Below are 26,648 nucleotides of genomic sequence, written 5' to 3'. Positions count from 1 at the left end.
CAAGTATTCTAATGCCATTATTTTGTAACAATTGTTCTGATTGGATGACAGCAAGCGTAAAATTCTCTATCTCCTTGTCTGTAACTAAGGAAGCCGACATTTTGAATTTCGGAATGTATGGACATGTTATTTCTACAATAATAAACAAAAAACTCACTTGATGCGCCTAAAAATCTTCTCTTATATAAAATTTTATTACATTCTGAAGCGGCACAAAAGCCAGAAAACGCCCAATGTTTATGTTTGACGCCGGAAACATACCTATGACGTCACCTAGTGTAGGGACCAAAGAAGATAACATCTTTTAGCGGAATTTTCTTTAATGAAGATTTTACACTGAAATAATGATTGAAATTTAATTTTGAACTTGTTTTGCATTAGAATAGAGATAACTGTATTGTATTTGAAGCTTTGCGGACGTCCATCGGTAGTTTTACTGTCGCAAATACCCGTTTACCTGTCTCCGCTCCGCGTCGCCAGGTAAATTAAATTTGCGACAGTAAAACTACCGATGGACGTCCTTAAAGCTTCAAATACAATACAGTTATCTCTTAAATCTTTGTGAAAATTAATTTTGTGGAACTTATTGGCAAGATGCACATGTTAATAAACCTTGTAAATTAACACAAACATGTATTCAAAAGATAGCGGAAGAGATCGAGAATGACGAAATATGTATTTTAACAAATCGGTAAATTATAACTTGAATGTTCTTACCTAAAATTTGAGATGGTCAAAATGTGTCATATTATATTTAGCGTATCGGAGAAAATCCTAAATTTTTTCATTGTCTGTCATTTCTCGTTACATTCAAATGGACCTTTTAAAGTAAATTCTAAACAAAGTAGAACTGCATATTTGCCTTATTACAAAAAAGATGGCGGAACAACAGGTTAGATCAAGTTTCATCCTGAGAACATATCATAAAACGGGTCTATAACTTACTAAAACAAGTTACATCTGGTAAAAAGTGTCCACCACTCTCGCACTTCAAAACCATCACTCGCGTGTTGGTCCCATTAATGTGAAATCCTCTGTCACAAGTTAAAGTTATTGTCCCCTCAAATTTCTGTGCATTTCGAGGGTACCAATTTCCGTTTGGTGTTCTAGGTATTGGACACCATATCCCTGAAAACATAAGATAAATATTAAAACTTAATATGTTGAAAAAAATTATGTTTAAAGATACCAAGTGGACCAGAAACATGAGTAATACTCAAAAGCAGGCTAAACAGACAACCTAGTTAAGAAGATAAGGGAAAGCATTTAAATAACAAACAAGAGTTTACAAAACATTGCACAGTAAAAAAAATGTAGACATAATAAGCTCCATGACTGCGACCGTGATATAAGCTATAATTAACATTTTCTTTTAAAGTGTCACCGGTTTTAGCTATATTTTAGTCGCAGTAATAGAAACCAACAGCTGCTGTTAATTAACAAATTGTGTCGTTGAAACAAAAAACCATTATGTTTTAAAAAATACTGATACATGAGAAAATATCAATTTGACCAATATTGCTGCATTTATTTCTTCGAGAGATATTCTTCAGAATGATGTGTGTTAATTACGTACAGATCATTTCACTCAGACTAGTTTATGGGGCTTTAAAACTTTTTCCTCATTTCCCTATATTATATGTACAATGTATGCGTGGAATTCTATATTCATACGTAACACAGTTAACCTGTGAGATGTGCTTGATGCAATAAGAATCGACTAAAAATTTTAAGATGAAGAAAGGCATTTTATACACAATAATTTTTAATTAGATTTTTGTCCATAGACATAATAGAAGAGAACTTACTTTCACAAGAAGGAGGAACATGAGACCACTTTCCACCAGTCTGACAATATGTAGTTACATGTCCATACGTTTCATAGCCAGGATCACAAACGTACTGGACAACAGAAGCAAAATCTCTCCCATCTCCAGTCAGTATTTTTATTGTGCCATGTATAGGTTTTGAAAGAGAAACACACCTAGAAGCTTATAAAATAAATAAATATATCATTGTTTCAAAACATATTAACAAATTAAATGCAGTGAACTTCAATTAGACTGCAACTTCATGGAAATAGAAATCATCATCAAGGGGTTTTTTTATAATCAGAGGAAAGAGGAGAGCAGCCAGATATGTCACTAATAGATATCATAACACATCATCTGTTAGTGACATACTTAACCAGCTAGAATGGAAACCCCTCGAAGACCGAAGGAGGACATGTCGGCTTACAATGATGTATAAACTTGCCAACGGGATGGTGAAAGTTGACAACACTTATACTCTCATTCCACCAGATAGACTATCCAGAAACATCAACACTAATGGATGCCAAGTACCATCTTGCAGGACCGAAGTGCGGAAGGAATCTTTTTACCCAAGGACGATACGAGACTAGAATGCCCTACCATTTACTGCCATCAATGCAGGTAGACTTGAATGCTTCAAGGCTTACCTTCTTGAGATGAACTAGATCAACTCCAAGATGTTTTTAAATTCACTGTATATATGATGTATAGCACAATTTCAAATCAATTAAATACTTATTTCTTGTCTAAATTTTAAATGCGCATCCAAAAATGGCAAAATAATCATCTTATTAATGGTGGCCGCGTATTGGTAGAAGGTCAGATCCAAATTTAGATGCGTGTTTCTCTTGAAAATACCAGGCCCCTTCTCATATTTTGTTTTAGGAAAGTGATTTTCTTATTCAAAGGATGGAGCAAAGAATTTGGTGGAAAGGTAAAAAATCTAAACTTTGCAAAATTGCCTCAACATTATATTGCTGAATCCCTAAATTATATATCCCAATACACTTGACATATTGAAAAAATGTACCATAATCTCTTGTGATAGGAATGTCTTGGATATGAACTTTAATTACATGGCAATAAGTACCAAACATATTTAACCGAGTTAAAAAAAAAACACAAACGAGTTATTGATGAAATTTTACCTGTACATTTTGGTTCGTCTTCCCAGTTTCCGTCCTGCAGACATTTAATGACTGGTTCCCCGTTCATAGTAAAGCCATCATTACATTTGTATGTAACATTATTGCCAACCTTGACACCAGATGACTCAACAATGTATCCGTTATCTACTGCTGGGGGGATTGGACAATATGTAACTACAATATATTGATTTATGCTACAATCAATGATAACAGATTTGTTGTCAATGTTCTATCCTTGATTCAAAACCTACAGGAAAACTGTATAAAAGTGTAGTGTATAAATTCCTGTAAATCATTTTAAATTTGATAAGAAACTAGAGTTCTAACCTTATCAGGCAAGACTGCTTTAGAAGTTTTATTAAACTACAAGTATTCATACCTTTTTTGTCATATAATCAGGTTTCTATATGTCTTTGGTTTTTAAATGTTTTGATCTTGGGGTACCGGATATATGTAATACATGTAAAGAGCTTCGGATCGAAAAATTTATTTTGAAAAATCATTGATAACTATCAGTTAATAAATCTTATTTCTTTTTATTAATTTCTTACCAATGCAGTTAGGTATCCTTGGTTTATTCCATTCTCCTCCCTTCTGACATCTGATAGAAATGTTGTTAGAATGACCTTCATTCACAAACGAGTAACCTTCATCACAACTAAAATCGACAATATTCCCAAAAGTTGTTTTATACTTTGATTTTGATATAAAATGAGTTTCTGGTGATACAGCGAACTTCTGGCAGTCTAAAAAGCAAAATAAGCTAAAAGATTACAATCACACGAAAAAATACATAAGTTACCTGTGCCCTGTCTATGTAGACAGTAAAGCGAATGTAAATTACACGACGGATGCCACATGTGGAGCAGGATCTGGTTATCCTTCCGGAGTACCTAAGATCACCCCCAGATTTTGGTGGGGTTTGTGGTGCTTAGTCTTAAGTTGTCTATGTTGTGTGCTGTATACTTTCATTTCTGTCTTTCAGTCTTTTTTTGTTTTAAGCCATAGCGTTGTCAGTTGGTTTTTAATCTATGAGTTTGAATTTCCCTTTTGTATTTTTCGCCTCTCTTAAACATGTACAAAACCTGCACAAAACAGGAAAATCTTCTCTAAAAAGAATGATTGATATTTGTACGCTTTTTAAACTTGATCATGTTGATGAAATTGAGCCGATGAAAAAGAAAAATGTATGATCAACTATTTTGATTTGATTTTGACTAGATGTTAAAACTGATAATTCAAAAATTGGGTAACGACACTGTGTTATTCGAATTTACTTTTCTGTTCCAAAATCGTCCGATCAATTTTTATTTTGGGGGGGAGGCTGTACATGTTTGACGATTAAAATTATGAAGGGTCGATTTCGGTGGTTTCCTCTTTTAGCTGTAGTAAATATGCATGCAAGGAGAACGACGACTCTGTCAACTAAGTCAATAGGTAGAAGGTTAAAAATGCACGATATTGTGGTATCAACTGATGTATTCTCACGTCATACGTTTGTGAAGGTGTGAAGGGGGTATGATTCTCCAATAATATTGGGGGTTGGCGAGTGTTAAAGTTGTAATCATCACGTTTTCGCCTTTGAGAAGGTTGTTTATCAGTTCTTTAAATTCTGCCAGTAGGGGTGCATATTATTACCTAATTGAATACCGACTGTGTATTATCAAAAAGTTCAGAATCGTTAGCGTATTGTTTTTTTCAAAAGATTAAGAAAGAAAAGGAAACAAATATCACACTATGACTGCGAATCTGAGCAGTGTGTTAACGGGGAAAAGAGTAGCTCGTCGTATAACAAAGGTTATAGTGTCAGTAGTTTGCTTAGATTGGTAATCACAGTAGTTAGAATTATTTTAAAATCACATTCTCACATTTGGTTATTTATCTATGTTAATTTATAAAAATAAATGCAAATATATGAGGTTTGTATAAATGTTTATCCTTCCAACATTTCGATATATCTTCTTCAAATAAGTATCTGAGAAAGCAGTCAGCTTTAAGTGTATTTGTAATATAAAAGCAGAGTGCATGCATTTGTGCTGATATATCGTTTCAAATGTTATGTTTGTCAAGGTCAAAAAATTAAAGAAACACTTTAAAACATTTATACTATGTCAAAGTACCTAAAGAAAATTCAGCTTCAAATCCTTTATCTGTCAGAACATAGTTTGTAGTAAATACCAGTTTGATATATCCATTAGTTGATCTAACTTCAAAATTATTTGTCAGATCAGTAGTCCCTGTGAATCCGTCACCGGTATGCAATGCTTCACTTGTGTCATTGTATACCTGGAATAAAATACATAATAATTAGGCTGTTGATGACTTGTTTCCTAGAAGTCAAATAGTTGTCCTTGAATTCACTCATCTGACTGAACGTCAAAATACATTTTCCGTTTTAATTTCATTCTTACAAACCCAGACGCCGCTATAAATTAATTTCAAGATAGAGCTATAAATATTTTTTTCGCTGCTGTCGATTTTTAACTATATTAAAACGGATCTATATAATATGATGTGATCACATAATGGTACAAAACTTAACTGATGTATCTTCATTACATGTGACTTCGCTTCATTATCTTTATTTTATACTAGAAATTAATCTTTTTATGAGATTTTAATAGTTGAAACTTCTTTTAATACCTATAATTTCTAAAATAAATTTTTAAAAAAAGGTCACAAAGAATTCTAAGTGATTTTAAAATGTTAAAATCTGCGTTTACACAAATAAAAATTATCAAAAAAAGGTATCATTAAATCAGTACTTAACCCTCTGGTGCTGATATACAATCTCATTAATCTGAAATCTTTCAGATTTGTATTCCAAAATCAAGTTTGTCTACAGCAAAATTTTGCACAATTTAGGTTTCTCTTTAGTGACCCTCAACAGCGTTATTGATTTGGCTTACGATATGTTTTCGATTACACTGCTACGGGATTACGTGTACAGACAAATTAAACGTTTTTACGAATTTTCAATCAATGAAAATGTTTGAGCTGCAATAACGCTGTAAGACATTTAGGATTTAAACACATGTGATGAGTTGTTTTTGCTTCTGATTAATCAACTCATCATCACTTATTGTCTTATTGCAGTCAAGACTTGAGGCCAAATCCCGTTAACATTTTATGGGAAATTGTGTTGATGTCTCATTAACAATACTCAACATTTTCATTTATTAGAATTCCAAGATTAAATGCTTTCAAAAACATAAATCTTGACCTTTAGGTAATCTCCTTGTGACTGGATATCAAACTTATTAAATCTGAGAGCCATTGTCCTTGTTTCTGATGTTGGTCGTTGTATAGTCCATGTGCACTCAATATTTTCTGGGTAACCTCCTACAATATAGCCTGGAGACTGGATGGTTCCCTCTGTTGCCATTTCATGTATACTGCAACCTAAAATATCCAAGAGTACTAGCTGTTATATAAAACTTATATAATATCATCCTCATGGTGATACCTTAAATTATGAATAACATTGATTTGGTGGTTTTTTTTAATTTCATAACATTTTATCAATTTTTAAACTATTAACTGAAGATAACCGTTCAATAGCAGTAAATATACTTTAGATTTTGAAAATATTTTGGATTTTCACTTTATACATGTGTATTTTAAATACAAAAGAACCATTAAGGATAGATCACAAGGTTTTTTTAATGTGAAATACAATTTATCTTGCAAACCTTCCCAGTATTTGATGTATACTCCTTTGGGAAATTGGGCCTCTCCTATTCCAGAAATCAACATCAATCTTATGGACTTGGATTTAGAAATGTAATATTTTGATGTGAAAGCACTGACACCATCTAAGGTTGGGGTTAATGAGATTTCATCCTGATCCCACAAGTACAACTTCGCATCTGTTCCTATGTCCAGATTTTCAAACTGTAAAAAACAACATTCTGCTTTTAAAGCAAGAATGAGTTTACAGTAAACTAATATAAATTTTTGTTAGGAAAGTAAAACGGAAAACATTAATTATGACAGAAGGTAATATATAAAAAGATACGTTTACCACTTACACGTTTAAACTGCATATTGCCAATGTTGCTACATGTATCTTTTGCCGACTATTTTTTGCTGGGCTCTTTTTTAGAGAGAATTGTTAGATATTTTGTTTTATTTGTTTTGTTTTGTTTTGTTTTGAGGAATAAATTATCTTATTTTGGCAATGTTTTGCATTAATACCATTACTTATTCATGATTGAATGTGAATACATGTTATACTTTAGGTTGGTGAAACTGGTAATTTTTCTTACAGAAAATTCTAGTCACTCCAACCACGTCAAAAGGTGGATGGGCCGTCAACCCGTAACCTTAGATAGGATCATATTAACAATTGCCGTGACGTCTATTATTCATTTACCAAATATCGTTTCCCTTTCTATAATCAACGTTTCCTAAATAATTATGTACAATAAACGCACTATGAAAAGACAAATCAGTGCCGCTCAAACAAAATGTAAAAAGTCAAATACTAATAACAAATATTTTTTTCTTGATTTCAACGCACATCTCATTTAATTCCGTATGTTGTCCCATTATAGATAACATTTGTTTAAATATTATAGTTTATAATGTGTTCAAGGTTGTACTTTGTAGATACAGCTGTTTCAAAAACCACGTCTCTTTTGGGGATATATATGATATTAATAGCAATTTTGTTTTGTGTATGTATTAGTTATCTTTATGATCAAGTGATGCAGGTTTATCGTCCTAGTTGAGTCAAAGGTCCAATGAATATGCATATCTCAATGATGGAATGAGTGTTTCCGTCATAAAATTGCATTTCAAGAAAGAAAATATATTTCTTCATTAAATTTCATATCCCTGTAACATGAACCATCAATACACATTTTACCTCTAACATAATGATATTTTTCGTACTGGCAGTAATTTTCCATTCAAACACTTTCTCTTTCAGAAGGTATCCAGTATCATAAAGCGGAGATTTTAAATGGTGGACAGAACTTGTTGCTGTCAACATTTGAACATCATTAAATACTTCAGCAACATCTGAAAATATTGATTCATTGTAAAAGAGGGACGAAAGATACCAAAGGGACAGTCAAACTCATAAATCTAAAACAAACTGACAACGCCATGGCTAAAAATGAAAAATACAAAACGAAAAACAATAGAACACATGACACAACATAGAAAACTAAAGAATAAACAACACGAACCCCACCAAAAACTAGGGGTGATCTCAGGTGCTCCGGAAGGGTAAGCAGATCCTGCTCCACATGTGGCACCCGTCGTGTTGCTTATGTGATTACAAATCCGGTAAATAGTCTAATTCGGTAGGTCACATTCATGAAAGGGAAGGGGATTGTAGTTACGACGTAAGGAACATATCCGATATCATTTGTGAAACGGTTATTCCATAACGGTCAACCAACTCGTGATGGCGTCCGTAAAATTTACGAAGGGATGATTTCAACTTCACCATTTGGAACTCTTGGTTTTAATAGCTTCCTTGTGAGCAGTAACCCTCTATCGAGAAAATCATGTTAGGAAATGCAAGCACGGGAATATCGTATCAATTGGGAGATATATACTCCGTATGCAGGTGCTGCTGAAATGTTGCTACTTAGAAATGGAAAGTTCACAATTGGAAAGCTGAAATCATCTCTTTTGTCGTAAAGTTTTGTTTTCAACCGACCCTCATTGTCAATTTCTAGATGTAAGTCAAGATACGAAGCCGACTTAACTGTATCTGTAGTATCCTTTATCTCCAATTCGATGGGATAGATGCGTTCCACATAGTCACCAAATTTTGAATTGTTTAGTGAAAAAACGTCATCTATATAGCGGAAAGTAGAGTTAAAGGATATTGCTAACTTCTTATTTTTCTTCCTAAGAAGTTCCTGCATGAAGTCAGACTCATAATAATAAAGAAACAAGTCGGCAAGTAGAGGGGCACAGTTTGTTCCCATTGGGATGCCGACAGTCTGTTGAAAAACACGTCCTCCGAACGTTACAAATATGTTGTCAATCAAGAAATCAAGCATCTTGATAATATCGGTTTCAGATAATTTTTTGTTTGAATCAGAGTGATTCTTTACAAAGTATGATTTATCCCTCCCTAAGACAAGATACTTGTATCCATTCTTTTTTATGAAGCAAAGTCATACCAACTCTTTCAATTTGTTTTTTTAGTTTGGAATGTGGAATACTTGTGTAAAGAGTAGAAAAGTCAAGTAGAAAGTGTTTTGAAATTTAAAAATTATATTTTTATTTATTGTGTCGTCTTTTTTCTTTGGAAGTTGTATATTTAGAGATATAAGATGATTACAAGATTGCAGATATGCCAAATGTTATATTTAAGTTGACACTCAAATGGATTCATTCAAATGTTGGTCAGAGGGGGTTGAATATCACGGATGTATGAACGAACGATTCACAAATACCATGATATAAGTAAGCTGACGAATTAGAGTGTCTGAAAGAAATCTTGAGAGAACTACATTTAGAGGTTTCCATTTTTGTTAATAAGTTGGTTTGTTTTCCTCAGAACTTTTAGATTTGTTTTCCCCATAAACAATTATTTTATTACATACAAACTCATTAATGATAGAAAACTCAATTACACTTTTTAAAATTTCTTCAAATTGCGGCTGTGCTTGGTCGAGGATGCCTTGCAAGTTTTTTCGTCTCATCTTCTTTTAAAACCTCTTTTTAATCTTTGATTTTTATAATGGAATAGGCTATGACTTTATTGTGCATGGCTTCCTGACTGTAGTGGTATGATACAGTAATGCGTATATTGCATTATTCTCACTATGCTGAAGACCCATTGGTGGAATCTTTTCTGCTGTTTGGTAGGATTGTTGTCTCTTTGACACATTCCTATTTCAATACTAAATTTTGTTATAATAAGAGATTTTAACAGATATTACTTATGTCTTACTCACAAACCTGTTGTCCAGAGAATTCTGAACCCTCCAGAGTGTATTACTGTGCTATCTGTCACCAGTCTAATATTTAACACATTGTCTGAGGAATAATAAACTGGCTGAGTATCAACTGTGCCTGTCAACTCGGCCAAGAAAATCTCTCCTTCTATTCCACCAGTCCTTAATTCCATAACATCAGCATTTTTCTCAATGTTAAACGATTTTATCTGCGAAAGGTTTGATATTCATAGATTATCGATATTGATTTTCCGTTTGAATCGGTACGGCGAAAGTGAGAAAAGCAATCGAGTTGAGATGACCAATGTTAATATATTTATCGCTAGTTTAATTTCATTGACAGCGCACCAGCTCCTTTAGTTTTTAGTGATATTTTTTCATATCACTCGATTCCGCTGAGAAAGGAAATTATCATTCAGTAAGATTTCCTAAGAGCGATGATACATAATATCACTAGTAAGTCATCCTCTTAACAAGAGCATAAATTTGTTGTAAACAAGACATTGCTGTCTTCATATGAAATGGGGTGTTTTTCTGCGATGTAAAGATCAACTTTAAAAAGTCGGTTTTTGAAAGCTTTTTAGACATAACATAAAAAATAGAAATATCATTTACTTACATGACTTAACTCAAGCAAGTTAACAAAATTGTAACTATTATCACAAAAAAATGTTTAAATCAAAATAAAGGCAATGTATTTGTGTGACCAAATTACATGTTCCCATCGAATAATGTATCTCAAATTCGGAAAATTCAGGTTTATCTTTCATTTGCAAACTTTGAACTGTATTTTACTACCCAGTTTGCTGCTCCTTAAAGGGGAGTTTCTAAAAAAAAAAAGCTTTCTCTCTATCAAGATAATGTGTATGTGGTTAGTTGGAGATTTAAACTAGATGTGTCAAAGCGACACGAATGGCCCCGACTCAAAAAGTTGAAAAATCTGCAATTTCAATAACACATGTGGACACAAACATCATGGTAGTCTCACATATCAAAAATCAGCTCAAGATCTGGAGGCGTATAGAAAAAAAATCTGTATAACTGATTTTCAACAATTTTCAAAGTTGTAAACCCTGACGTTTGGCAAAAATTAGCGGAGCGAAACAAAACGTACACTTGATATGTAACTCATCATGAGTAACTCACATACCAAAAATCAGCCCTATATCTGAAAGCGTTTAGAAAAAAGTCAGTATAACTGTGATTTTCAACAATTTATCAAAGTCCATAGCCCGTAATTTCGGCAAAAATTAGCGGAGCGGAACGAAACTGAAACTTGATCTGTAACTCATCATGGTTAACTCACATACCTAAAATCAGCCTAATATCCGAAGGCGTTTAGAAAAAAAAGTCCGTATAACTGTGATGATCAGCAATTTATCAAAGTCCAAAGTCCGTAATTTCGGCAAAAATTAGCGGAGCGGAACGAAACTTAAACTTAATCTATAACTCAACATGGTTAACTCAAATACCAAAAATCAGCCCAATATCTGAAGGCGTTTAAAAAAAAACTCCGTATAATGATTTTTTGCGGAATGACGGAATGACCGGATTTCGGAATTACGGAATTTCGGAATTTCGGAATTACGGAATTACGGACAAGGATAAAACTATATGGAGCCGACAACTTTGTTGCGGGGCCATAAAAAAATTAATCCATAACTAGGTTCATATTTCAAAACAAGAATGTGTCCCATCCGCACTATTGTTTGTATGTTCAGTGGATCGTAAAAATGGGAGAAAATCTATAATTTTGCATTAAAATTAGAAAGATCATAATTATCATAGGGAAATTGTTTGCTATGTTTCGAGTTGATTGGACTTCAACTTCATCAAAAACTACCTCGACCAAAAACTTTAACCTGAAACGGGACGGACAGACTGACGAACAGACGGACGCACAGACTAGACAACATAATGCCCATAAATAGGGCATAAAAATATAAGGAATCTGAAATAAATATCAATTCACTCTCTTACCTGGACTTTTATTATTGATCCAATATTTGTTACAATAGACCAACCACAGGATTTAGAATTCTGGTAGTTGCCAGTGCTGACAATTACACCTGAAGGCTTTGCATCTTCTGGTCCATATTCTGCATTAATCACATGATGACATCTACTGGCTGTAAATCCAAAGAACACATAGTGATATCCTGATTATGTAAACTAACGAAATTTGCAGTTTTGCTTTCATTTGAATTTGAGAAAATACCAAAAGAACATTTGGCAACATGAGTATATTACTTTCTCTAACAAAAATGAAAATATGTTCTTATTATCGAAGAACAATAACTTCGATTTAGCTAATCGCTAAATAACACCTCGTATCATGTATCAGTGACCAAGGTGAAGCTTTCGTTGTCAAGTCCGTATCGCAATTACTGTAAAAGAGGGACGAAAGATACCAGAGGGACAGTCAAACTCATCAATCGACAATTAACTGACAACGTCATGGCTAAAAATGGAAAATGGAATTGAAGTCTTTTTCAAGGTCATGTTGAGTTTATGTTGAGTTTATGTGCTGTGGTGTCTTTCTCAGATACTAGCTATGATAAGCTGTATTGGTAAATTTCATAATTGTAAGGTGTACATGTCTGACTAGTAATTTTTTGTTGACCGTGACGTCATTTTCAAGATCATTTGAGCATAAAATTATTAATGGTAATGGGGAAAGTCTGTCTGGCAGGTTTCATATGATCTTGAACTTTTATAATGATACATCGGACAGTGTTAAAAAAATGTATTCTTTTATTTCTCATTTACTGTTAAGCTCTGACGGTTTCGTCAATTTATCAGCTATTGTAATCGATACGTAAACTAGATTTGGTGTATAGAATTATTGCAATTTGAACATGTCAGGCTGGCAAGTTTACTTGACCATGACCTCATTTTCATGGTTCCTTGGAAAATGTTAAGTCTTCTGTAGTTTGGTCTATTTCTCAAACACTTTAAGCAAAAGTAAAACAATAGTTGGTGTATGAAATGATTGAAATGAGTACATGTATATCTAAAACGTTTCATATGATCTTGACTTCGTTTTTCTTGATACATCAGATAATGCATGTTAAGATTTTTATGGTTTTGTCAGTTAATCAGATACTATAAGCGATAGGTTAACAGTATTCGGAGTATAGAATGACTGTTATATGTATTTGTCTATCTGGTAGTCTTATTTGGTTTTGACCTTATTGTCAGGGCTCATTGGTTATTGTTTAGTTATTGATAGAATTTATGCGACTGTCATAAAATTGAGCGGTTTGACTAGCTATAAAACCAAGTTTAGTCCACGATTCTCTACAAAAGGAAATGACTTAACAAAAGTCAGGTATATGACAGTTGATTCCCATTCATTAGATATGTTTGAACTTTTTATTTTGCCATTTTGGAAAACTTTTTTGAAGTTCGGCATTTTTGTTATTTCATTTTTTGTTTGTGATGTGATCTAATTCTCAAATACTTTATATAATAAGGCCACAATAGTTGGTGTATGTGATGATTCGACAATGCATGTCTGCAATGAAGGTTTCATATGACCTTGATACGTGCGTTCATGTGTTCATGGTTTAGTCCGTTTACTAGTATCTGATACTACATGTATAACCAATAGATAAACTATATCTGGTGTATAGAATGATTTCAGGGTCAGTACCTTTGAAAGGATTCCACATTTTTGTCACTTTATTTATAAACGAAGTCCAGAAAATCTTACGAATTCAAAGTCTTCAATTTCACCTGGCGACAAGTTTACAAGATCAAGCTAATCAAAGGTCACAACAGATATCATAATTAGATGTAGTGTTACTTTTAATTTAAATTTTCGATGGTTCATGATTATTTTGGTATGTACAGATATCATTTAATACATAAACAGAACTATTTTCTTTTACTAGTTCTTGGACTGGAGGTGGATTGAGCATGTCCTACGGAAAGACAAGGAGGACACCACATGTCAGCACTCCACTGGACCCCATGTGGTAAAAGAAAAAGAGGAAGACCCATAATGACATCGTGTAGAACTGTGGAGGCAGAGGCTTGAAAATATCAACAGACATGGGGCATACTACAGACAACTACCAACGATTGACAAAAGTTGCAAAATCTTCGTTACGACCCTACACGCCAATGGCGTACGAGGGCAGTAAGTAAGTAAGTAAGTTCTTGGACACAGATATAGATTCAAGTACATACGGAATCATGTTGTCATCTAATTTATAAATATGTACATTAAGCATCATTGATATTTTTTTAACATTGATACCGCGACAAAAACTATACCGATCAGAGAAATTTGAATACACACAGGTTATTACAATCTGTGAAAGAAACAATAAATACAAACCACAATTAGCTTCATCTGACATATCCTGGCAGTCATTGTGGCCATCACAGACAAATTTAGACTGGATTCCTTCTCCACCTTTGCAGCGAAAATACCCTAAAAATTGAAATAATGTCAGTGTAGAAAATAAATGACTCCAAGAATTATTGAACAGTGACTCGCATGTAAAAGTCTTTTGAAAATGAAATTTTAAATAAACATATTTGAAGCTGAAGGACGCTTCCGGGTGTGGTAATTTCTCGCTGCATTGAAGACCTGTTGGTGACCTTCTGTTGTTGTCTGTTCTATGGTCGGTTTGTTGTCTCTTTGACACATTCCCCATTTTCATTCTCAATTTTATATAGATGCATAATGCCATGCCATCATAGTTAATTACAATATAGAAGAAAACAAAGTGTATGGGGTATCTATCCATGACACGAAATAAGTACATGCACTGCAAAACAAAACAAGCTTGTTTCACATAGAAATCTTAAGAATATCAATCTTTGCTGCATATCGTGAACAAATAAAAGCTCTTCCGAGTCACCATTGTGGTATGTGTTAACATTGTTCTTAGGGTTTGTTCTGAACGACCAACACGACAGTAACCACATGAGGAGCAGGATCTGCTTACCCTTTACGAGCACCTGCGATTACCCCCGGGTTTGTTAGAGTTTGTGTTGCTAAATCTTAAGTCTAGATGCTGTGTTGTGTTAACTGTTGTTTGTTTTCTCGTTGTTGTTTTTTTTTTTCATAATATTTTCAGGTTGTGTTTTTAGTAGTTTTTATGGGGGTGCAAATTGCTATTTTGTAAATAACTATATATTCCACAACTAGTTTGTCGAACAAATCGATCTAGATCTGCTCCATATCAAGATAAAAATATTTACTGCTCGAATATAACTGATGTGTCTATTTATGTTAACAGTTATGAAAAAAATTAACATAGCAGATTGTCCTGTTTAAATTATTATATCCATAGTTCATAGTGTATATACTAAAGACAGACACATCATGATTCGTTAAAAAAATCAAAACAAGTAAGAATGAATAAACTCATCATAGATCCCAGAATTGACATTTTATATTTGTGCCTGACGCGTGTTTCGTCTACAAACATCAGCGCTTGAATCAAAAAATGGTGAAGGCCAAATAAAGTACAAAGTTTAAGAGCATTAAGGTCCAAAAATTCATAAACGTTTTGTCAAATACAGCTTAATTTATTCCTGATCTATAGCAAAGCCTTAGTATTTCAAATATTCAAAGTTTTGTAAACAGTATATTTATAATTATGACCATATAAATGATCATTCATAGTGCTGACTACTGGGCTGTTGATACCCTTGGGGAATAAATACTCGCTTAGCAATGGCATCGACCTAGTGGTTGTAAATAAACTCATCATAGATACCAGGATTGAAATTTCATATTTGCGTCAAATTATAGAAAAGTACAAACCTTTCAAAACTGCTTCAGCTTTGCAAACAAATGGTAATCTTCTTAAACAGTTATCAAATGTTCCATATCCATCTTTTTTAATGTGAACACAATCTCCGTACCCTGTGTCCGGCTGGTCATCTTCCCATACAAATTCCTCTACAGATAAAGTTTTATTTACGTTACTCCATAATGCCTCATTAGCCGTCAACCAGCTTTCCCTCCGACTCAACCCTACACGAAGATAGTTTTTTACATTATGCACACAAATAGACAGTTCACAGTACATCAATACACAAATTGAGAAAGTACACTTTCTAATTGTTTTCTAGATTCATTTTATCATACAATTTGGGCTGTACCTATTGGTGAATTTCTCCAAATTCAGATAATCATATACTTTTCATAGAGGTTTGAAAAATGAGCCAGCCCGAATTTTGTATCCCGTTTTATAAACCATTTTATCGATAGGTACAAAAATGTATTCAGGACAACCATCATCATATCTAGAGCAAGGGTGCTGTCCCAAAATGATCACCAATCATACGTTTAATATGTTTATTGTTAACTGAATGCGCATTATTTTAAAAATGTGACAGCGCATATAATGTCAATTCAAACTTTCAACCTCTTTTAACTGTTAACTTGAATCCGCTTGTATTATGCTTCACTCAAACTATGAGGTGTAATAGTCAGCCTATAACCAGCTTATAGTAACTACTAGTATTCATTATCTTCTTTTATTATTCCTTCAAAAAAGGATCCGCGAAAATACCAGACGCGCGTCGGGTTTACAAACAGCTCATTAGTGACGGTCGAATAAGAAAAATAAAGAACAATGTTGATGAGTATTGGGTACCTCAAACTACGAACGATTACACCAAATACAGCTATGATAATATTTATGTGTGCCTGTAGTAGAAAATCGTAAGCATTTCGAACAATTCAGATAATTTATAAGTATGATGATATCAATGCTATTCTTTATTAATTGATCATTGTAATTTTGTGTAATGATAATTGATAAAACCGTAAAAATTGTGATATTATATTTTGGAAAGTCAAGTTATTTGTCTTAAGTTTGCGTCTGAAGTCAACAATTTTGTTGTCGTCGATTTTTGTATTGAAACAAAGGGTGTCGAACAGTAACAAAAAGAACAAAATGCTATCACATCAATAAGACTCCATTTTTTACTTCCATAACTGACTTACCTGACCAATAATATTCCCACGTTGATTTTGCTAAATGATCAACTGCTTTTAATTCATCCACATCTAGCACCCAAAACAAATACTGGCCTTGTCTGTAAAGACAGCAATGAATATAGCGTACCATGGTATTCATTGTGTTACTTTAATAGTATTATTTTATGAAAATACTTTAGGCAATAGGGGCACAATATGCTGGTTTTTGAATATATAAAATTATCATCGTAAGTAATAAAAGTGTTTTTGTGAATGATTGGAAACATTTTTGTTTCAATGTGAGCATTTTTGCGAGAACTTGCGATTATTGCTATTGTTTCTATTCGTACGTTGTGGTGATTTTTGTTATGATGGTATTATGTTCTATGCATCGGCGTTTATGTGAATACAAAAATGATGAGTTTGGTTTAAATCAAATTAATATGTAATATTGATAGTGGTCATTGTGTGTGTATATTTTGCTTGATTTTTTTTTTTTTTTTTTTTTTAGGGGGGGGTATGAATTATATTGGTTTTTTTTTCTATTTTTACTTATACTTTATGAGCATATAAACATGTTACGCTTATCTAATTTCTATTTATATGATTATTAGGTACAGTAAAAGCATTAAAAGTAGTATCCAAATTTTAAATAATTGTAATTTCAAAATTAAGTTGTTAGAGTTAGTTTGTCTGACTCAATTTTGATTTTTCGCTAGATATAAAAAAAAAAAAAAAAAAAGGATGTGGTATGATTGCCAATGAGACAACAATCCACAAAAGACCAAAATGACACAGACATTAACAACTATAGGTCACCGTACGGCCTTCAACAATGAGCAAAGACCATACCAAATAATGAACGAAAAACAAATATGTAACACATAAACAAACGACACCCACTGAATTGCAGGCTCCTGACTTGGGATAGGCACATACTTAAATAATGTGGCGGGGTTAAACATGTTATCGGGATCCCAACCCTCCTCCTAACCTGGGACAGTGGTATAAGAGTACAACATAAGAACGAACTATAAAAATCAGTTGAAAAAGGCTTAACTCATCAGATGAACAAAAATAAAAGTGGACGTGGCCCGGTATTTATACATCCCGACACAAAAAGACACGATGAACAGATCTGAGAGTACTCGCAGTTATCTGACAGCTAGTTCAAAGCCACTAACAACTAATAAAAAAAAATCATGCATCTAGGACTAAACTATCAATCCGTACACATCCAACATCCAATGGATTTAGTGTAAAGACGTCATAAACAGCCAGAAACAAACATGACCTTGTACAATGCCAAGTTACAGGTATCGACAGATTGTAGATCCATGAATATGTATATGCATATAACATACTAGTAATATTTTGTTAGCTTTTAATTTACTGATAACAAAATCAATATTTATACCAATAAAAACAATATTCAATGATCTTATTACACAGTGTTGAATAGGTAACCTTTTAGAATAAGTTTTATTTAATGGAGCGACAAGTTTACATGGATCATTTCTAAATTTCCGGGCACGGTTAACAACATTTCCGTAAAAATGAGGATGTGCTATCCCGTTTGAAATAAGTTTTCTACAGGTACAACCAAACTTCAAAACCAAATCTTTATATCTATGGAAAATTTAGTAAAGGTTTTAAGTAATTTATGGTAACGATATCCCTGGTTTAATAATTTACCAGTAATACATAGGTTGCATTCGTTAAAATCAAAAACGTCACAACAGACACGGGCATAGCGAACAAGTTGTGAAATATAAACACCGTAAGGTGGTGCCAAAGGAACATCACCATCTAAAAATGGAAAATTAACAACAGGGAACGAAAAATCGTCTCTTTTGTCGTAAATTTTAGTGTGGAGTTTCCCGTTTAAAACCGAAATATCTAAATCCATGAAAAGACAGTTATTACCGAATAAATTTGATTTATTTAAAGTAAATTCCTTGGGGTTAATTTCAGCAGTATATTAAGAAACTTCTTGATTATCTAACGAAAATGTATCATCAAGATAACGGTTAGTGTTGTTAAATTTATCAATTAAATGCAATTTCGACGGGTCTTTATTGAGTTTAGTCATAAACTGTGATTCGTAACAGTACAAAAACAAGTCTGCTATTAAAGGGGCACAATTAGTGCCCATGGGGATACCTACAACCTGTCGATAAACTTTGTTGCCGAAACGTACATAAATATTATCAAGGAGAAAATTAACAGCTTCGATTATCTCATCACACCTCCAGTAAGTAAATCTAGCATATTTACCTTTCTCATTAGAGAAGAAGGCTTTAAATGAGTTGCAGCAAATATATCTACATTCAGCTTTACCAAACGACCATTTAATTAAATAGGAAAACTTTTGTTTAATAAGATAGTGTGGAAGTGTAGTGTAAAGAGTAGAAAAATCAAAACTATTAACAGAATCAAAAAGACCATCAAAAGCACGTAATTTATCTAAAACATCCAAAGATTTTTTTACACTCCAAAAATGGTTTATACCACTATGTTCATATATTTTATTACAATAGTTTATGATAAGCTCTTTAGTAGTAGTTAATGAACTAGTTAAGAGCACTGAAAGATTAGTTGTAGAACACTTACTAGAGGCCGAGATAAACGATATTTAAATGGTTTTTAGTGTAGTTTAGGTAGCCAATACATAGTAGGGACCTTCAAATGTTCAGAAGGAGCCTTAAGCTTTGATGTGGTTGTGATATGCTTGTTTACTATATGACTCTCTGTGGAGCGGATGAACTTGAATGTAGATGAATTTAAAATGTAATTCTTAAGAACGTCCGTGTAGTATTTACATTGTTGGCTGCTTTGTCGGCCGGTACAAACACAAACCGCTTTGAAAGTATTTGAAGTTTATTTCTTATTCTGAAAATAGGTGTAATATGTACGCTATTATTTACTTCTAAATTATTTTCAAAATGTGATATTCTCTTATCTACCACATTCATACATTTATTTAAATAAGAATCAAGAGATTTTTTATCAGATTTTTCCCGTTTACACCATTTTTTACAAAACGAGGGAAGAGCATCTTTGGAGACTTGACGACACTCTTTCCAATCTATTTTAAATGGAGGACGATACTTTGTCCTTTTTTCAAAAAGTTTTTAACCTCTCTGTCCTGGACGATATTGAGGTCCCCTGTAATAACATGGCCATAGGGAACATATCTAAACTTCGACGATTCACAGTTTCAATTGCAAGTTAAGGGAGTATTACTATCTATATTCACGTCTGATGTAGCCGAAAAATTAAACTTCAGCTGGGTTTTTTGTATGTGTATGAAATTATGGGTGGTTCTATATTATTAAAATAGGGAGGTATAAGTTTTGAACGGTAGAGTCATTAAATATACTAGATAAGTTGATAATCAATACCTCTGCTAATATATTTAATTTTCAAAAAATGACGTTTATGATCTTCAGGTTTGTCGATACGCGGGAACAGCCTATGGTGGCAAAAAGCTGTAATTACACGAGAATATTCACACAGTGGGCTGAAGAATGAGATGGTGTCACACTCTTTGAAAATATCGTGTAATTTACTAATGGGTATTTGACCCAGTTTACATAATAATTGATTACTTATTTTTAAATATAGATAGATTATCAAGTGTATAATTTATACGATGTTTAACTCGTTGATTTCGATTGATACGTTTCCCATGAGACCTATTATTTCGTTGTTTTTTTTAAATTTATCAATAATATGCATGATATCAATAGAGGAAGTACAAGATATGTTCCCTTGTCCAAGTATATTGTCATTTAGACCCAGGGGATAAGCTGTTTGAAGTCGTTTAATCCAAGAAAGTTCGATAATTTTACGGGAATCTTCAAATTGTTTATGCGACTGCCCTTGTTGTTTCTGTTTTGTTGTATTTAAATTCAAAACATTTCAGGGCCGTAACTACATTGAGGCAAATGAGGCAAATGCCTTATGCTGGAAATTTCAAAAAAAAAAAAAAAAAAAAAAAAAAAAAGATTGTCTTTATATCAAATTATTTTCACGGAAAGTGTCTTGCAAGATGCAAGTTCTCTTCACACCCTGATGTCGCCCCTGCATATTTTTGTGATCTATGTTTCTATTTTAGTTTTGGTTTTCGGAGTTGATGGTCTATTTTTTGTATTTCTGTGTCTCGGGTTTGTCTTTTGTTCTTTTATTGTCCTACTTTATGACTATAGTCTGATTGTTGTTTTTTCATTTGTAAACGTGTGCAATGTTGCATATCCACCGATGTCCAGATATTTGCGGGAAAATATTTTAAGAATATGCTCTCGTTTTTTTTTTTATACATTAGACCGTTGGTTTTCCCGTTTGAATGGTTTTACACTGGTAATTTTGGGGCCCTTTATAGCTTTTTGTTCGGTGTGAGCCAAGGCTCCGTGTTGAAGGCTGTACATTGACTTATAATGGTTTATTTTTATAAATTGTTATAACTCAAATTGTTATTTGGATGGAGAGTTGTCTCATTGGCACTCACACCACATCTTCCTATATCTATCTACGATGCTATACTGGACACAGAAAAAATGTCGTTTCTGCATGGATAATTGAACTTGATATCAAAGAATACAAATATTTTTTTTTGTCTTTTTTTTCCGTTGATTAAGATATTCAATTTTCTATATTATTAATACATAGGATATATCTCACTTTTGTGCATGTCTCACCTAGTTTCGAGTGATTTAAACGACTCAGAGAAAATACCGGCAATTTTTCTTAGTATGGATTGTAAAATTGGGTATTTTCTCCGAGTCGTTTAAATCATTCGAAACTAGGTACATTGTATATATAGGTGAGACATGCACAGAAGTGATAGATATGTATTATAAATAAAGAAAGAAAATTTACTATTTTAATCAACAACAAAAAAATTATAAAAAAATATCTGTATCAGCTCCTGTGGATAAAACTATACATAGCTGACATCAGTAACATGGTTTAAATTAAAGAAAGACCACCAATTTCATGGTATCAAATCATTTGAAAAAACAATGTACTGCCATATGACCTTTTACATTGAAGGGTTAAACTTGCATTAAGTCGTGTTTAGACAGAAAATAAAGGAATATGGAGTAAACGTGCACGGGACCTAATCGCACACAAAGTCAATGCATAGAAAAAATACAAATGATCAATTAAAGTTTTTATTCCTGTTCTTCATCTTGATAGTTGCTGGAGGGTCTTGGACTTCAAAAATTATAAATCCCGTAAAAGAAGGTCAAGATGGTCCCTAGTGTCGACTTAAACAGTACTAGTACTTAAAGTATAATACTGCACTGTCACTATATTTAAATCTAGTCATTAAAAAATCACCAAAGTCAGCACAAGACAAGAGCAGACAGACAGACCCGGTATTAATGATTATGAGAAATAAGATTTTTACTTTATCCTACATATCGGTGTTGCCCCATAAACCTAAAAGTCTTAAATTACAATAAATCTATGTTTTTGGTTTGAGACCAGAATATTGTCGAAAAAATAGCTAAAGATTATTTGCGTTTCAATGTAAGAAAGAGTCCGTCGAACGCTCAGAATGCATGATTTTGCGTTATTTTTCTCAGAGCTTCTGGAGGCCTTGAGCGGCCCCCAAACCCCTCGCCAAATTTTGTTCGCCTCGCTACGCTCCGCGAATATGTTTTGCCTCACTATCAATAGAGGCTAGTTACGGCCCTGGAAAAAATACAAATGATCAATGGTTAAAGTTTTTATTCCTGTTCTTCATCTTGATAGTTGCTGGAGGGTCTTGGACTTCAAAAATTATAAATACCGTAAAAGAAGGTCAAGATGGTCCCTAGTGTCGATTAAACAGTATTAGTACTTAAAGTATAATACTGCACTGTCACTATATTTAAATCTAGTCATAAAAAAATCACCAAAGTCAGCACAAGACAAGAGCAGACAGACAGACCCGGTATTAATGATTATGAGAAATAAGATTTTTACTTTATCCTACATATCGGTGTTGCCCCATAAACCTAAAAGTCTTAAATTACAATAAATCTATGTTTTTGCTTTGAGACCAGAATATTGTCGAAAAAATAGCTAAAGATTATTTGCGTTTCAATGTAAGAAAGAGTCCGTCGAACGCTCAGAATGCATGATTTTGCGTTATTTTTCTCAGAGCTTCTGGAGGCCTTGAGCGGCCCCCAGACCCCTCGCCAAATTTTGTTCGCCTCGCTACGCTCCGCGAATATGTTTTGCCTCACTATTAATAGAGGCTAGTTACGGCCCTGGAAAAAATACAAATGATCAATGTTTAAAGTTTTTATTCCGGTTCTTCATCTTGATAGTTGCTGGAGGGTCTTGGACTTCAAAAATTTTAAATACCGTAAAAGAAGGCCAAGATGGTCCCTAGTGTCGACTTAAACAGTACTAGTACTGAAAGTATAATACTGCACTGTCACTATATTTAAATCTAGTCATAAAAAAATCACCAAAGTCAGCACAAGACAAGAGCAGACAGACAGACCCGGTATTAATGATTATGAGAAATAAGATTTTTACTTTATCCTACATATCGGTGTTGCCCCATAAACCTAAAAGTCTTAAATTACAATAAATCTATGTTTTTGGTTTGAGACCAGAATATTGTCGAAAAAATAGCTAAAGATTATTTGCGTTTCAATGTAAGAAAGAGTCCGTCGAACGCTCAGAGACTAAGCAGACACGTGGCGTTGCTAACGAAATTGACATGAAATTGACAACGTCGTCATAGGTAAAATAGCGATAAACAGATTATCATTGGTCATCTCAACTCGATTGCCTTTCTCTTTTTCGCCGTCCCGGCTCAAGCGAGAAAATCAATCTCGTTGAGATGATCAACGATAATCTATAAGTATAGCATCATATAAAACGAGAGCCATAATTACTGCAAAATGACACAGGAGACTAAATAATATTTTAAGGGAAAAGACACCAGGAGACTAGATATATATATATTTAAGGAATGACTGTAATTTTTTTCTGTCTATGAAGAAATAACATCAAAAAGGTGGTGCACACTGAACAACTCGCGTAGCAGGTTATTTTAAACTGTGCACCACATTTTTTATGTTATTTTGAATAGACAGAAAAAATATTACAGTCATTCCTTGTAATTTAATTTTAAGCCGCGGTAAATCATGAAAAACGTTTTTGATCGATGTCGCTTGATAGAAATATGTTTATGAGCTGATGGACAAAACACTGTCAGCCAATCAGAAAGCGCGTTACATCAAAATTTAAATTATTCAAGAATATTCAAGAAATACGGTTGCTGTTTTGGATATCAACTTACCGTTTGCACGTTCTATCGGCATCTCTCCAGATCATTGGTACGTCCACAATAGAGAAGCAATATCCTCCGTTAAAATATTGACCTAGATAATAGATAGACGGAGAACAGAGGTTTCAGACTAGTAAATTAATACCCGTTCTTGTGGTGTATGCCTTTATATTTTTCAATTATGGGTTGTTTGCCTTTGAGAGAGCTTTCGCATGTTTATTACTTGAATGGATAGTTGTCTTATTGGCACTCATACGCCTTTGAGAGAGCTTTCGCATGTTTATTACTTGGATGGATAGTTGTCTCATTGGCACTCATACCACATCTTCTTATATCTAATTAATAAGAAATTGGGCAACCGATTAGGGAGTATTAAATCTTGAAAAGTACAGTTTATGATGAATGATGAACATATTCTTTTGCTAAAACGAGCAAAATTTGAACTTGATAACAATAAAGAGTAAAATAACAAAAATACATAACTCCGAGGAAAATTCAAAACGGAAAATGACCTAATCAAATTGCAAAATCAAAATAACAATAAATCAAAAGAAATGGATAACAAAAAATTCAGTATATGAAAAAATCGTTCTTGGCCGCGGTCTGATCTGATCTGTCATGATAATCTAATTTCTAGTTATGAAATATGAAAATATAATGTCAATGCAGTTTATGTTGATGTGACCTAGTAATTGTATATCCGTCTAATTATTGTAATCGTTCAAGTATGGTTGTACCTGCGGGGCAGCTGAATTCTATGTTTCCAAGACTCCCTTCGTTCTCTCTGGAGCTAACCTGCAGGGAAATCTTGAAAAAAAATAGATATATAAAAATAAGTATGTGTGGCATGAATGTCAATCAGACAACCAACTATCTACCAATGTTCATATTAAGCGGATGTAATCAAATATAGGCCGCCATACGACCTTCGGTCGTCTATGAGAAAACCCCCATACCAAATAGTAAGCCAGGTCCCGACATGAAAAATGTGAAATGTTTCAATCGTGACAACTAACGCCGCATATTTTTTAGTAGATTAACTACATTTGGTGTTTTGAACGATTGTTAGGTATGTCTGGCATATGTTGTCTCACCTTGACCTCAATTATCATGGTCAATGTTAAGCTTTCCGTGTTACAAAATGTAAGCCTGTTTCTTAGCAATACATTTGCTATATTTCCGGTTGATTTTGACGAAATTTCGGATTTTTACCCTTGAAGTACTTGGGCCACGGAAATCGATATCGTAAAATACATCGTATATTATTATTGTTAAAAAAAAATTAACACAGTGTAAAAGAATAAAACATTTTGCAAATTGAATGTAGATGACTGTGTTGTACTGCTCAATTAAGTTTACAACCGAATATAAATAATAAAATTATATAAATAAATATATACCAATGATCAAGTTTAGAAATTTTATCTGAAATGAGCTTTGAAATGAGAAGCTCATTTTTTGGTAATAGGAGACCATAAGCAAATACTTATTGTTATTCCTAAATAACATCCTCATTTGTATCAAACAAGGAAGAACGTTTGCACTTAAATCAAATGTCGAACCCGATATCAGCTTGAATTGCGTCGTTGATAATTATCAATTCACTTATTGTTCTTTTTTTAAATCAGTTCCTACATATAGCATATTACAGGGGAGCGATTTAAATCTAAAATTAGCTTTAAAAATCATTTTAAAATGTAGGTCTTGAGCAGAGTTGCAGTCCCTTGTCTCTTTAGTCAGATAACGTGATAAGAATAAATTAAAAAAAATGAATTTCGTTTGCTTGCTATCAAAAAGTACCGGTATGTAGAATTAGAATCCATAGTGTTGCCCAATTTCTGCTTTAACAGCCACTTCTCGTGTGCATCTCTGTAAATCTTAGTAGTTTCAAGGTTCTAGCAAGAATGGTGCATGTTCGCGTATTTAACGTAAGCTTGTGGTCAACAGAAAACGGATGTACACTCAAAGAAAATATACAAATCTTACCTGAAGACTAAGAAATCCAAAAAATAATGAAATATTTAATTTCATTTCTGCATATTAAGATAATTCGTGCATTAAGATTTAAAATTCCGTAATTATCACATTTGATGAATGTGAAACTCACTGTTATTTAAATGAGTCAAAAACTTGTACGACCTGGAAAGAGAATGTCGTTTTCTGAAATCAGATATGGGGTTCGTTGTGGTCTGATACTTCAGTGCATTTATAAATAGGAAAGTCTCCGCTAGAGGATCACTGATACAATTTAAATTTAGATATTGCATAATAAAATAAGTTACATTGTTCCTAATACATGTAAATGATTTTCAAATATGTATAGGTTACACAAATAAGTGTAACGGGCAATTACATCAGGCGACGATGTTTCCAAAATATTGCGGTACAGGGAAAGCGTTGGCTTGTTTTATCAAATTAAATTTTCATTGTTTCTTCATTATTTGATTCTGTGTTATTTTTTAAGGTAAACTCGAATTGTACTCAGTATTCTGGAAAAACAGTAGACCATATAAA

At 33.2% G+C, this 26,648-nt stretch overlaps 1 protein-coding gene across 1 annotated transcript in view; it reads right to left on the bottom strand.

The window, feature by feature from the left end:
* Nucleotides 1-26,298, bottom strand: part of LOC143046551 (uncharacterized) — a 126,588-nt gene extending 100,290 nt beyond the window's left edge. The window contains exons 1-16 of the mRNA XM_076219709.1: nucleotides 26,121-26,298; nucleotides 24,872-24,941; nucleotides 24,147-24,228; nucleotides 16,865-16,956; nucleotides 15,674-15,886; nucleotides 14,234-14,329; nucleotides 11,869-12,017; nucleotides 9,893-10,097; nucleotides 7,833-7,987; nucleotides 6,655-6,856; nucleotides 6,186-6,364; nucleotides 5,083-5,248; nucleotides 3,514-3,708; nucleotides 2,963-3,136; nucleotides 1,809-1,991; nucleotides 946-1,128 (exon numbers count right to left, since the gene is read on the bottom strand). Coding sequence (XP_076075824.1) covers nucleotides 946-1,128; nucleotides 1,809-1,991; nucleotides 2,963-3,136; nucleotides 3,514-3,708; nucleotides 5,083-5,248; nucleotides 6,186-6,364; nucleotides 6,655-6,856; nucleotides 7,833-7,987; nucleotides 9,893-10,097; nucleotides 11,869-12,017; nucleotides 14,234-14,329; nucleotides 15,674-15,886; nucleotides 16,865-16,956; nucleotides 24,147-24,228; nucleotides 24,872-24,941; nucleotides 26,121-26,165 — 2,389 coding nt within the window. The 5' untranslated portion in view covers nucleotides 26,166-26,298. The remainder of the gene's footprint in view (nucleotides 1-945; nucleotides 1,129-1,808; nucleotides 1,992-2,962; nucleotides 3,137-3,513; nucleotides 3,709-5,082; nucleotides 5,249-6,185; nucleotides 6,365-6,654; nucleotides 6,857-7,832; nucleotides 7,988-9,892; nucleotides 10,098-11,868; nucleotides 12,018-14,233; nucleotides 14,330-15,673; nucleotides 15,887-16,864; nucleotides 16,957-24,146; nucleotides 24,229-24,871; nucleotides 24,942-26,120) is intronic.
* Between the last annotated feature and the right edge of the window lie 350 nt (nucleotides 26,299-26,648).

This window comes from Mytilus galloprovincialis, chromosome 9 (genome assembly GCF_965363235.1).
Source record: "Mytilus galloprovincialis chromosome 9, xbMytGall1.hap1.1, whole genome shotgun sequence".
NCBI lineage: Eukaryota > Metazoa > Mollusca > Bivalvia > Mytilida > Mytilidae > Mytilus > Mytilus galloprovincialis.
This window is presented reverse-complemented; position numbering and strand designations above follow the sequence as displayed.